The sequence below is a fragment of the Prenolepis imparis genome, unplaced genomic scaffold (assembly GCF_030444845.1).
Source record: "Prenolepis imparis isolate NDT839.2.m4 unplaced genomic scaffold, iyPreImpa1.0 SCAF_1, whole genome shotgun sequence".
Classification (NCBI taxonomy): domain Eukaryota; kingdom Metazoa; phylum Arthropoda; class Insecta; order Hymenoptera; family Formicidae; genus Prenolepis; species Prenolepis imparis.
Window position 1 is genome coordinate 13,846,531 of NW_028141159.1, and position 13,915 is coordinate 13,860,445.

At 30.7% G+C, this 13,915-nt stretch overlaps 3 protein-coding genes across 3 annotated transcripts; 2 read left to right on the forward strand and 1 right to left on the reverse strand.

Moving 5' to 3' along the window:
• Nucleotides 1-4: 4 nt before the first annotated feature.
• Nucleotides 5-2,196, forward strand: Beta4galt7 (beta-1,4-galactosyltransferase 7). The gene is made up of 5 exons (XM_083048169.1): nt 5-817; nt 904-1,115; nt 1,200-1,423; nt 1,511-1,657; nt 1,755-2,196. The coding sequence occupies exons 1-5, from the start codon at nt 715-717 to the stop codon at nt 2,047-2,049; spliced, it is 981 nt and encodes a 326-aa protein (XP_082904295.1). The 5' UTR covers nt 5-714; the 3' UTR covers nt 2,050-2,196.
• LOC145941742 (alpha-2-macroglobulin receptor-associated protein) lies at nt 2,040-4,292 on the reverse strand. The gene is made up of 8 exons (XM_083048050.1): nt 3,999-4,292; nt 3,783-3,924; nt 3,535-3,705; nt 3,357-3,464; nt 3,151-3,262; nt 2,913-3,069; nt 2,473-2,677; nt 2,040-2,156 (listed from the first exon to the last, which is right to left on the reverse strand). The coding sequence occupies exons 1-7, from the start codon at nt 4,200-4,202 to the stop codon at nt 2,474-2,476; spliced, it is 1,098 nt and encodes a 365-aa protein (XP_082904176.1). The 5' UTR covers nt 4,203-4,292; the 3' UTR covers nt 2,040-2,156; nt 2,473.
• A 24-nt stretch (nt 4,293-4,316) lies between these two features.
• On the forward strand, nt 4,317-8,858 carry LOC145941667 (DNA repair protein Ku80). Its single transcript, XM_083047935.1, has 14 exons — nt 4,317-4,536; nt 4,734-4,844; nt 4,938-5,161; nt 5,241-5,366; nt 5,468-5,546; nt 5,630-5,767; nt 6,017-6,200; nt 6,281-6,414; nt 6,509-6,652; nt 6,740-6,882; nt 7,101-7,343; nt 7,439-7,604; nt 7,699-8,397; nt 8,694-8,858. Exons 1-13 carry the CDS (start codon nt 4,516-4,518, stop codon nt 7,708-7,710), a joined length of 1,725 nt encoding a protein of 574 aa, XP_082904061.1. The 5' UTR covers nt 4,317-4,515; the 3' UTR covers nt 7,711-8,397; nt 8,694-8,858.
• Nucleotides 8,859-13,915: the final 5,057 nt, after the last annotated feature.

Sequence of the window (13,915 nt, forward strand, 5' to 3'; positions counted from 1 at the left end):
TAAGCAAGACGAACAGACCGGTTTTTACGGGAAATTTCAGAACAGATCTGTGGAATGTGCACAAACGTGCGAATCGGTGCAAAGTGACTCGGACCCGGAGCAGTTTCAAGCATCCGCGAACTGTCAAATTACGGTGACAGATTGACAGATCTCTCCGCGAGAGATGACATAAATCGCTCGCTTTAGGCGAGCGTCGATAAGAGACGACACGATGATGCACGAGTTGCATAAACACATAATGCACGCGAGTTCCCGAGAATCGTGTACATTTTGCATGCTCATCCGTTGAATAAATAATTCGTCGTGTAAACTGTAAAACGAGAAGGAGAGAAATAATGCGAGAGCTAGAAGAAATCTTTAAGCATTTCTTGATATTATTTTAAAAAACATGCGTGTCTCTCGCACAAAATACTCCTCGTATCTTGCAATAATTTCACGTTGAAATTCATTCGCATATTTGCATTATTAATCAGCAGCTGTGTGCAAACGTAATTTAAGGGTTGGACTGTGGATTATTATTATCTTTGCACCTCCCTATTTCCACTGTTCTGAGTGACTGAATATACTTATTAATAAAGAAGTCTTTATGAAGAAATAACTCTTTCCAAAGAAAAAGATGCCATTGAAAAAAATATTAAAATAGATCAAAACACTTGTTTGTTAATTAATGCTTATATTTTATGAGATTTTCTTTCCATAAAGATTATATTCAATATGGATAATATTTGGAAAAGTGTTAGGTTTAAATATATCTTTGCTTGCATCTTGATCACCTTTGTCACATCGTGTATAATCAGCATATCTCCCATCAGTATTGGTTAGTTATTGAAATATATTCATTCAAAGTATATTTAATATTTGTTTCAAATATTAAGAATTTATACAAGATTTTATTTATTCCAGATGAATGCAAGTGTGACACGAATGCACAATCAAGTCAACATCTCAAACAACTGACCGATGAGATTAATGGACATAAAAAAGAATCCGAGCATCGATTAGCTATACTGGTACCATTTAGAGATCGTTTTGAAGAACTGCTAATGTTTGTACCACATATGCAGAAGTTTTTAGACAAGCAAAACATAGATTATCATATATTTGTATTAAATCAGGTATTATAATAGCAACACGCAAACAAATGTTGAGAGTGCTGAAAACACTCTTCTTAAGTTATTTTTATACATTGTGTTTTCCAGATGGATAGATATAGATTCAATAGAGCATCTCTTATAAATGTAGGCTTTTTGGAAACAGAGAAAGCATTCGATTATATTGCAATGCACGATGTAGATCTATTGCCTATGAATGATCAGTTATCGTATGCATATCTAAGTGCAGGACCACATCACATATCATCGCCAGACTTACATCCCCGATATCATTACAATGCTTTTATTGGTGGCATCCTGCTCATTAAAAGGTGTATTTTAAATCCTGATAGAAGAGAGATACTTATAATATACAGACTTATTTACTACATATGTTTTAAATATACATGCTTTTGTAGAGAGCATTTCATACAAGTAAATGGTATGTCCAACAAATATTGGGGATGGGGGCTGGAAGATGATGAATTTTATCTTAGACTGAAAGAAGCTGGCCTAAGTCCCAGTCGTCCGCAAAATGTATCAACAGGAGTGCATAATACATTTAAGTAAGTGTCATTTTATTGGAAGAATATTATTAAATATTATATGTATTGTAAGTTGTAAAATGAAACTGACAATTGTTACATGGAACATATATTACAGGCATATACATGACAGAAGTCATAGAAAAAGAGATACAACAAAATGTTACAATCAACGGGAAGTTACTAGAAAACGAGATCGACTGACTGGCTTGAATAATGTTTCGTATAAAATATTGGATACAATTAAGATGACTATATCGGATATTCCTTTAACAGTGATCAACATCTCTTTGCTGTGTGATAAATTAAGTACACCTTGGTGTGAATGTGAGAAACTAGTCGGATCAAAGGATCAAGGGAGATCAAAAGAGAAAAAAAAGGTCGTTAATAGTAAACTCGCCACTCGATTGTAATATTAGTAATTTAATTATAATTAAAATATTGTAAATTATAAAATATTATAAATGTATCCAAGCAATTTACAATTCTTCCAGCTATTATGTATTTGATTTATTGTTAGCTAAAAATAAAACACTTTCTTATAGGTTTTTTTATTCATACACTAATTTATACTTTGTAAAAAATTTAACTTATATTACACAAATGAATTCATAATAATACTTTATATATAATATAAATCTATTAACTTGTCACTTAAGAAAATATTTGATAAAAATTATTGCTAAGAATATTAATTTATTTGAATATAAACATTTTTATAAGTAATTATTTCCTAATTTATTTCATAATAATCTTTTATGTCTATTTGTATATATTTTTAATAAATTACACGTATTTTTTAATATTTTGTAAATAATAAATATTTTTCTTCTCACCTTACAATTCTGAATGCTTTTGCATGATCTTGGTTTCTAGACCCATATGAAGTTTCTGTACTGTTCTAACATGTTTTTTTATATGTTGTTCGTTAGTTAAATTATCTAAATCGTGAAGTTGTCCTTTTCGTGCTGCATCCAAAGCTCCTTCAGAATGCAGATGTCGCAATTTAAGTAACCTTGACTCATAATGCAAAAGTTCCTCCTATAACAAATACATGTTAATATTAATGCAAGTATTGACATAATTAATATATGCATATCAAATTTATTTATAATCTAACTTATGAACAAAAAAATGTTACTAATAGTTCTTTTAAGAAAAACAACAAAATTATGATTATTTAGCATTCAACTAATTATTGTTACAAATGTGTATATAATAATAACAAATTAACAGAAAACATGAAATTAGATTGTAATTATTGCTGTTATAATACCTTTAAAGATGCTAATTCTTCGGAAGAGAATTTTGCTTCTAATGCTATTTTCCACAGTCCTTGTACTCTGGGTTCTATAAAGTCTTTATGATTTGGTCCCTTTGCAGTAAGTCTGTCTAAGCGATCTAATCCATTTCTCAGTTCCAAATGTTTTTCTCTGAAATAGGAATAACGATATAATAATAATATAATAATAAAAGCTAGTACAAGTCTACACATATAAAACATTGCAACGTACCGGAGTAAATTTGTTTTTTCCATGTGACTTAATTTCTTGTCTGGTATATTATTAGACAGTTCCTCCTCTTCTTCTAACAGATTCCACTTGTCTGGTTTAAGATGTAATGCATCTATAAATATTAAATATATATAATTTTATATATATATATATATATATATAAATTATAAAAATAGAATAAATTATATCTATATGAAAACACCAACTTTCAGACTTTTCTGCATCTCTAGACTGTTGTTTCATTAAACTTAAGTATTCATCCACTTTTTCTTGATAATGTTGGAATTCTTGTTTTAAAGTCTCAAGCTCCTCATCTAAGATACAACAAAATGTGTAAACAGTATAAATATAGTTATTTTTCTATTTTATATAAAATATGCATACCAATAAAACCAGCCATTTCAGCTTTAGCCCATAATTTGTTCAGTCTTATATCCTTAAATATATCTTTGGCAACATAATTACTACCATCATTCAGTGCTTTGTGTACCTTAAGTAATTTTGGATCTTCTGTTTCAGCAAAATGTTCCAGTAAATCATACGTGCTCATTATTCCTGTAATGAGAAGATTTATGTGAGATTAAAGTTCTGTGAAAGACAAAGGAAATAAAAATAAAATAATACAAAGTTACCAATGAGCTTCTTTCTTAAACGTGCTTCTTCCAAGCCTTCAGGATCTTTTCCATCGGATTTGAAGTGCTTGTAAGCTATTTCTTCTTTATCATGAATCTTCAAATCACTAAAGATTGATTGCAGCTTATTGTCTGTTAGGCGCTAAAATGAAAAGAAAATGTATATATATATAATTTCTTTCTTTAATTCTATTTTATTTATAATCTTTAACTTACGTTTTTCGCCTTAACCCAAAGTATATTTAATTTTGCCATCCTAAATGGTTTATCCAAGTCTCTGAGAGAAATTTGTAGTTGCGAAGAGTCTACATGTTTAGGTTTATTTGCCTCAGCAGAGTATTTATTTTCTCCTGCACTAGTATGAATTGACAGCAGACCCAAGTTTATTAACAGAATACATTGTGCATTTAGAAGAATCATTTTTATATTTTATTGGAAATTGATCAAAGAAGACACGTGTCACAAACGTCTTTACAGATATACGAGTGAAAAATAAAATTAATGAATGCCGTGATCGTAGCATTAATGTCACGTGACACGTCGTAAATCAGATTAGGTTATGTTTGGCTTTCATATTTAAATTCTATAAAGTCGCCCGGTATACCGAGAATTTAGGGAATGTCAATTGACACAAAGCAATCAAATTGATTCAAATCGTAGAAGAAGGAAGAAGAACAATACAGAGATATTACGAATTGAATTTGTGAATTTAAAATAAAACATTTACAGAAAGATGCCGCCAAAGAAATTAAAGGTTGTGTATATAGTATTTTCTTTATTAAAGATTTTCTTGTTTGATAAGTCGCTTGATAAGACGATCTGAAATGTGACAATATAATGCAATAAGACAGATTACATATATATATATTTTTTTTTTTTAACTTATATTGAATAAATTTTACTAAACAATATTTTATTGTATAATAAATTTATCTTTGTATTTGTATGTAGGAAAGTATAATTTTCCTTGTAAATATCGGAATCGTTCGTCATGGTACTCAAAACAATTCACAATTGCTGGATAAAGCAAAGTTTATTCTTAAACACATTATTCAAAAAAAGGTATGTTTCTTTACATCATGTTATTATAATAACAGTTATATCCTTTTATCTATATATTTCTTTTTAATCTCATAAAAATCTAATCTTGTCTAGATATTTTTACGTCCAAAGGATGAAGTAGGAGTGATATTGATGGGATCGGATAGCAGTAGAAGCGACAGTGTTATAGAATTAGACAATGTACAAGAATTGTGTCATATGCAAGTTGGAAACTGGAATTTGATAGAAAGCATTGAGAAATTACAAACTACGAATCAGCATTGTTCTTGGATGGAGGCAATTTACGCTGCGGTTGAATATATCACGCATGAATGCATGTAAGTATTATATATCTAACAATATAAAATATTGATTGTTTTTAAATATATATCTAATTTATTGTGTCTTTTATTTCAGAGACAAATCTGAAAGGAAAATAATCCTGCTGTCTGATTTCAATGAGGAAGAAGATGTTGTAAATCAGTTCCAAATCAGCGATATTGCAAAGACATTAAGTTCAGAAGATATTTCACTCATAGCAATGTATGTGCACTGAATTAATTTCCTTGATTTTGTAGCTAACAACTATTAACAGTCAATAACAATTAGAAGTTAAAATAAAAAAAATGTATGATATATTGCAGCGGAGAAAGAGCACTGGATAATATAGATAAAGATTCTCAAACAGTCAGTGAAGCATTACTTATGAATGTTTTGCAAAAGGTAATTCAGGCAAATATGGACATAAATCGATCTTATATGATAAATAATATTTAATATAATAAATAATATATAATATTTTGTAGATTAACGGTCAATATCTCACTTTTGAACATGCTATGTCAGATGTACGCTTTTACAAACGGCCATCGACTACACCGATGCCATGGTGCTGTTCCATGGAATTGGGCAATTTTCACATACCGATTGCAGGGATTTCTAAAGTAAAATCAATATTGCATATGTAAAATAATTAATCACAAATACACACACACACACACACATATATTTCATAACAATACATATAATTATAATATATAAACATATATAAACTAATATAGAAACAATAATTTAAAATAAATTTATATAATAATTATAACATACATGTATATATGTATTGTTATAATTATTTATGTATATAATTATTAGTATATATGTATGTATATGTATATATGTATTGTTTATATTACAAGATGCCAACAGAAGTAAAGTTGCCAGAAATGATACTGAAGGGAAAGATGAGTACATCCGATATCCCGGATCAGGAAGTACCGATTAAGAATGTCGCACAATGGACGGATAATAATAGGACTATTCATACGGAAGAGGATATTATCCGTGGTTATGTGTACGGTGGCAAGCCTATTCCGGTTTCGGGTAATTTACATTTTAATTTGTAGTATATATTTGCTCTTCTAATGTAGATTTAAACGATTGACGGAATATGACGATTGTAGATGAAGCTAAGAAGGCAATGACTCCCAAAACTAATCAGAAATGTTATAAGATACATGGTTTCACCGCAAGAGAAAGCATTTTTAGGGAATACTGGTTATCAGATGGCTCGTACGTTATTGTACCCGCTAACGAGGTACGGATAGCAAAATTATTTGTCATTTCATGTAACTATCATAAAGCATTACTGATGTGATAATAAAAAAAAATGAATAAAATATTCCTTACAGTCGGTAAGTGCACCATTTTATAGTCTGGTGCAAGCCATGGTTGAAAAGAATGTAGTCGCTATAGTGGAGAAGGTCTACAGGGCAAATACTGAAGCAAACTTGGTTGCATTATTTCCAAGTGTTGATGTACCTAATGAACCTTGGGTGAGAAATCTCTTCAGTGTTTCTTATTTTTTACTATTGCTACAATGTTTACTTTTAATCTATCAAGTAATGACATATTTTTTACAGTGCCTTATTGAGATCGGCTTGCCATTCGAGCGAGATTATAGTGCAATAGCGCAGAGACCCTTGAAATTCGTGATGAAGCAATTGTCAAAGGAACAAGACGATGCTATCGATGACTTGTTAACTTCTTTAGAATTGCCTGACGCGTAAATATATATTTAAATTAAATATATAAATTAAATATTTTATTTATTAATTAATTTTATATAATATATATTATTTTTATATATTATATTTTAAATTAAATTATATATATATATATTAAATATATATTAAAATTAATATATATTTAATAGTGTGTGTGTATATATATATATATTATAAATATTGTAAAGTTTAATACTCTTTATTGAATTGTTCACAGTGTCGACGCAAATGATGTTAACGCAAAATATTTGCCAGGATATATGCCAGATCCCGGAGCACAACACATGTGGGATATGCTATCAGCTCGTGCGCTTAAGCCGGACAAGCCATTGCCATCTATTGCTGATGATGTAAAAAATCTTTTAGAGCAACCCGAGTTTGTGAGAGAAAAATGCCAACCGGTTACAGAAAGGATAAAAAATTTGTTCTCCTTAGAAAAGAAGCAACCTCTTAATAGGAAGTGAGTATTCTCGACCAAAATTAAAATTTATACTCCGAATTCTCTCTCTCAATACGAATTCAACATAAATTATTGATAAATGTAAATTCTTTTAGGCGTAAAAACTCAAAAGAAAGAGATAATGAACAATCTGATAACGGTGACGTATTGATGACAAAATTAGTCAAAACAGATGAAAACAATATTTCAAAAGACAATAATGATGAATCAAAGAATACGATTTCCTTATCTAATGAATGCAATTTCAATTTTGATGAGATTGTGAGTATATAAACGTTTATTTTTATATTTAATTGCGCTTTTTAAATATATACATTATATATAGAGTTTTATAAAATTATAAATATTATTACAGGGTGATATGTAGGAAACTGCTGGCAGTATATATGTAATCTATGTTTTTTAATTGCGATGTGGGAAACTTTTAGACAACATAGTTTTGCGTTGAATTTAATTAAAATCCTTTTTTTAATAAGAATAAAAATGTATACGTGTGTATATATAATATATGTAATATTTAGTGGGAAAAATGTATACAATTAATTTTTCCAGAATAGTAGCTTTTAATTTTCGTTATCTTGTCGAGAGTGCCAAAAGTAACGATGACGCTATCGTCGAATAAGGGAAACATGAAGACGCTTGTGCCCACATAACGCCTACCTTGTTCCCGTCCTCAATTCACCGAAAATTTATTGACATAAAATTTACACTATTCGCTATGTTTAATTGAATAATCGAATATATTGGATTTTTGAATTTACATATTTATAAATATCATATATATGAAATTGCCATTTTATTCGAGAAAATTAAATGTTGACTATTAAATGTGTATGTATGTACAGTATAATATTTGCAGATAGGCTTTTGCAATGTTCCACCTTCATCCATTTAACTTTTCAATTATTTCATCGACTCTATTTACGAGGATGATGATTCGGCGATTCATTCTATATTTATAAAAGGAAAGAGATCGTCAGTTGCTTGTGAAACGTGCTATTTCTCGTCGACGACTTTCACATTTGAGATACCCTATACTCAACGATAGATCAAGGTATTTTAAGGCCCTAAGCGCAACATTATCTGATATATAATATCGCCACATATACATTCACATATTTTTGTCTCACAAGACATTAAAAAATATCTTTACTTTTAAATTAGATACTCTTACTAATAAAAACCTTAATAATTGTATATTTATAATAATAACAATAAATATTTTAAACTTTAAATTATTACAATATAGTATGTAATAATTCGAAATTTAATTAAAATATAATATATATCAAATATTTATATTTATATTATTATTAAGATATTTTATTAATGATATATCCTTTTTGCCAGGGCTCCCTTCCTTTTATGCACAAGGCCCCGGATGTGGGTCCATAGCGTGCTACCTAACAAACGGTCCTCTCAAGCAGAGAGGACGCGGTGATTCAGTCGAAGAGAAGACGCTGCGTCGTGAAGATCAACAGGTGCGAACGAACGTTCATCGCCGGAGAACAGAATGAGTAAGTCGAACGAGACCTGGCTGACTCAGCTGGTTTCTTTTGGACACCTACGCAATCTTCACCTAACGAAAGCTGATGGAATATTGGACAGGACATTAACCAGACCCACGACGCGCCGCGCTAGAACTTTTTACTCGACTGTCGTGAAGAACGATCCTAGATTCTTCCTCGAGCACGCGTATGTGCATGTATGCCATTATCATGTAAATTTTAACACTTTTCCTTGCGCTCGAATAATTTTACAACGACCTGGTTTCATATATCAAAAACATTAAAAATACGTAAAGATGTTGAAGAGGAGATTCTGATTTTTTCAAATATCTGATTAGAAATCTTTTGGATATTTAAGTGTTTTTTCGATATTATAAATTTATTTTCCAATTATTATAAATATCTCAAAGAAAAATTATCTCGAGCGGATATCGATAACTTTCCCTCTTGGATACTAGAATATAAAAAAATTTTAAATTATGCAAAGTATAAGTCTTATTTATATTAAACATATAATTATATTTTATTTATTATATATATAATATAAAGGCTTATACTTTGGATATTTGTTATATGTATGATACAAAAGCTACTTTGGATAATTAAATTTTGAATTATTACATACTATATTTGTAATAATTTAACGTTTAAAATATATTTATTATTATTATTAAATATATAATTATTATTCAATGTATATTTATTGACATATCCAGGAGAGGAAGTCGCAATGTCGGAATAATTTCTTCTTGAGATATATACAATAATATCGGAAAATCTCTTTAAAAAATATTCATTATACTCTATATTAAACAATGTAGTTTTTAGATGTTTCTTCTCAACGTTAATCTTTAATATCTTTATTTGATATTTATTATTTTGCTAAACATGTGAAATTAACAAAGTCCACAGACGATAAGAAATATGACAAACTTGAGACATTTTATGTGCAACTTGAATTATGCATCTCGAGCGCAACGAAAGTGAAAAGTAATTGAACTAATATTTCTGCAAAATTAAGTCAAGCATGGAAAAGTTGAAATATACGGAAAAAAAAGTAAAAAATCCTCGGTCATTAAATTTAAATCGCACAACTATTACAATCTATTTTGCTCTGTGAAATACCACGGATAAATCTCTCGCGATGAAAATGTCACGTTCGAATGCATCCCGATGTTCGCAACATTATGCAATCATGTATACTTCAATTATCAACATCAGAGATATTTCTTTTTCAAATGAATGCTTATTGAAATGAGCAATATTTCTTTTTTTAGGTCTACGAGAATAATAAGCTTGTATTTTCTGATCCGTAGAGAGATTTACGGTTCGGCGATGTGTGACGCGAAATTTATTCCACTGCAACTGACCAGGACACGCTACATACACATATGCATATGCTATTGCGCAAATAACGGGGAAAGTCTTGTAGGAGTTCACGATAATGTCAAAAAGCCGAGACGCTTCGATTAATTTTGGGTCAGCGTGAAATAAGAGAAACCTTTCGTGACGCTTCGGAGCGGACTCTGGCCGTTGGCCGTGAAAAAAAAACACACACGTGCAAACGCGTGATGCGAGAAGATATGTTCGAGACGGTAAACACTGACCTAGAAGTGAAAAGTGTGTGGAAACGCGCGTATGTTAATTGGCTTGCGAGGGGAAAAAAATAGGTGTACGTCACTCTTATCGAGACTCTTAATCGTATAATTATGCGACTAGAAAAGAAATTATCTAAATCTAGATCTCATAATTAATGGATCTGAAGGTGATTGTAAATGAGGAGTTTTTGCGAAAAGATGTAAGAATATCTCAGAAATAAGTTGCTTAAATAATAAGGAATTAGATAAAATCTTCTCATTCAACTATATTTGAATAATTTTCTAATAAAAAAATTAAAAGAAGTGATCCAACAATTTATTTAGAAATATAAATTAACGAATATAAAAAATGGAATCTCTAGAAATTGTATACTTGTCAATTCTGCGTTCTTACATTTTCGCAATATACTCTTGTCTTTAATGGTAGAATCGCGAAGTTTTACTTGCGCAAACTCCGATCACTGTCTGTTCAATATTTCAGATCCTTTCTCTCTTTTTTTTCTTTTTTTTTTATTGGTGCACCATGTTGCGTAACTATAATTTTTCCACACTGATTCACCTTTTTATTTCATCTTTTGCAGGGAACATTTACGTCTGCAGCCTGCTCGTCGTATTTGCGGTAAGTGGCCGGACTTTCATTCGTTGCGGGACACATGCACTTCTGAATGCATTTTCTTCAGCTTCCCGGAAGTCGATCGTTTTCTCCGCATACGCACACATTGTCATTAACGTGGGAGTTTTCTGTGCAGAAAGCTGAAACGTCAACGTTCGTTGGATAGGGAATCACGCGGTTAATTAATCAAAATTGCACACAAATAACGCTTGCTAATTCTCGAAATAAGCGCGAGAAACTTCCTCTAGCGTAAAATTAAAATCCTCCTTTCCATTGCAAGTAATTTTGTGTTATATAGATCAATTGCAACGAACATAATTTCTAATTCTACACGCAATGTCTCGTAAATAACATTATAATGTCATAATTATAAAAATTACACATCAAAAACACATGTCTCGTCAGTCACGTACGATATATTAAAAAGGAATTTTACTCATGTATTTATATTTTCAGGCGCTTCTCGTCGCGGTGCAATGTGGAGACATAATGCGCAAGAGCATCGTCTTCGACAAGAATACCCCAGATGTGTTTTACTGTCCGCAACACAAGCCGATCGGCTTCGAGAAGATGCTGGTCAAGGCGAGACCGCTCTCTAGGCTTTGCCAATTCGAGGGTCGCCCAATACCAGAGGATTACAAAAGTGATTGTTATAACGACGTGGACGAAACTGAGTACGCCTGCAAGGAGAAGTACAGAATTATGGTGTGTGTTACATTTATATATATGTATCTTCCCGCAAAATCGCTGACGCGATAGATTCACCGTTTATATGAATTTATAAAAGATACTAACAACGCGAATATATATTATCAAAGTGAGATAATTTAGAGAAAATATAATAAGAATATTCCAAAGTATAAAAAGACATTAAAAAAGATATTGTTCACTCCTGTTAAAAATTTCAAAATTTATTTGATTTTTAATTAAATTGAAGTGTTAATCGCTTATATAGAATAAAGCGCTTTCAGAGCTTGCACACGGATCAAGATTAATTATTAATGAGAAAATTAATCCTGCTTAGAGAAAAATAATTTGCTCGACCCATGCCATCATCATAACATCGTCGCGTGTAACGAATTGGTGTCGGTTTTTTTCTCGTTACAGAAGCGATTCAGTAATCCGGATGGGGATGCGAAAGCCATTGACAACGAGTACATCGAGAAATAGAAAAACGAGAATGATGTTGCACGACCGCGATCCACGCAATCATTAAACCCAAATAAAATCAAAGCCACATCACACTAATGCTCGGGGCTGCTGCATCGTCGAGAGAAAGGAGAACTCTCGACATTTATAAATACTTACAGTATAAAATAATATTTAGCACGGCGACATAGATAATTCGTGGTTTTTGCGTAAATCGATTATCCATTTCTTCATATTATATATAGTAAATATATATTATTATATATATATACACACATTACACAAATACTCCTAATAAGCAAACATTCAACAGTCGAATTCTGACACATAGAATACTCAAGATGAAGAAGTGGATAATAAAGGAATGATTAACACGAGCGAGATAAATGTATAACGAAAATAGCGAAAATATTCTAGTTATAAATTTTTTTACAAATTTATTTTTGGCATGAAGTACAATATAATAAACAATAGATAAACTTTCTACATTTTTAAGCTTTCTTTTTTAAGGAGGAATTAATTTTTTATAACATTATTAATAAAACTAATCGCATACAATGGTTAAGCTGGATTAATCATTAACTCTGAAGGAGCTTCAGAAAATATAATTGTTTTTAAACATCTGGATCTAGCTATCAGTCATATGTTAGTGAATCTATTACGAAATATTGCGGAATTTACTCTGTAAGAATGATTAATCGCGATTATTCTAAAGAAATTGATCGCATCTGACAATTGATAATAATCTGTAAAAGAAAAAAAAATTATCAGAATCTCGTTAATAGATGTACAATTTTTTTTCAAAATCTCCGAAAATGTTAATTGTTATTTCCATATCGTACACAAATCGCATATAAATATAAATAAAGTATTTGCAGAATAGACATTTCTGTTATATTATATTTCATTGTTTTCTGTCACGATGTCGAAGAACGCGTCGAATAAGTTAGGAATACACGTGGTACGTAGTCCTTCAGATTAAGATGCAGATAAATAATTGATCACCCACATCGAGCGCGAAGGAAAATGTAAATTACAATCCCGGATCAATTATTTCTGCTATATATACATCATCGTGATTATCTAACGAACGACCTTTGTTTTAGACGAGGCTTCATCCGCCGGGTAGCGACACGCCTTATAACGGGACACGCCTATCCAAGTTCTTGGCCTTCGACAAAGATTTACCGTACGCGCAAAAAAATCAGGTGTAGAGGAGAGCGGCTGTGCCGTTCAAAGACGGCGATAAATTTATGTAAATGAATAATATGTGATTGAAAATGTTAGCAACGGAACATTTGCTATATTATGAATTTTAATATGTAGAATATGAGGATGTAACAAAAAATATCGCCGAGTTCCTGTAATCCAATTAATAAGAATGCGTCCTAATTTCGATTTAAAATACAATCGGTCGGGCCGGACCCGCTTACTGATCGCTTATATTTATGTTTTTACTCTTATTTGTGTGAGATACTCGTGTTAAATAATTTTAACAAGACGATACTGATAATTTTGATGACACGATATAAACATATTTTTTGAAGATTTAAATATTTAAATATTGAGATATTGAAAATCTCTAGTTCTATCTCTATTTTTTATTTATTTTTAATAGATTCATCAATTTAGTAAGACAACGATTTGTTATAAGTTTCTCTGAAAATACTTTGATTAGTTTTTATAAAATAATTTATTTTCAAT

Excerpts from the sequence above, each read along its gene's own strand:
- Beta4galt7 (XM_083048169.1), top strand. The coding sequence starts at position 715 with ATGGATAATATTTGGAAAAGTGTTAGGTTTAAATATATCTTTGCTTGC. Across the intron at positions 1,116-1,199 it reads ATATATTTGTATTAAATCAG|ATGGATAGATATAGATTCAA; the intron begins GTATTATAATAG and ends TGTGTTTTCCAG. Across the intron at positions 1,658-1,754 it reads GGAGTGCATAATACATTTAA|GCATATACATGACAGAAGTC; the intron begins GTAAGTGTCATT and ends CATATATTACAG.
- LOC145941742 (XM_083048050.1), bottom strand. The coding sequence starts at position 4,202 with ATGATTCTTCTAAATGCACAATGTATTCTGTTAATAAACTTGGGTCTG. Across the intron at positions 3,925-3,998 it reads TTTGGGTTAAGGCGAAAAAC|CGCCTAACAGACAATAAGCT; the intron begins GTAAGTTAAAGA and ends TTTTCATTTTAG. Across the intron at positions 3,465-3,534 it reads TGAAATGGCTGGTTTTATTG|ATGAGGAGCTTGAGACTTTA; the intron begins GTATGCATATTT and ends GTTGTATCTTAG.
- LOC145941667 (XM_083047935.1), top strand. The coding sequence starts at position 4,516 with ATGCCGCCAAAGAAATTAAAG. Across the intron at positions 4,537-4,733 it reads TGCCGCCAAAGAAATTAAAG|GAAAGTATAATTTTCCTTGT; the intron begins GTTGTGTATATA and ends ATTTGTATGTAG. Across the intron at positions 5,547-5,629 it reads TTATGAATGTTTTGCAAAAG|ATTAACGGTCAATATCTCAC; the intron begins GTAATTCAGGCA and ends AATATTTTGTAG.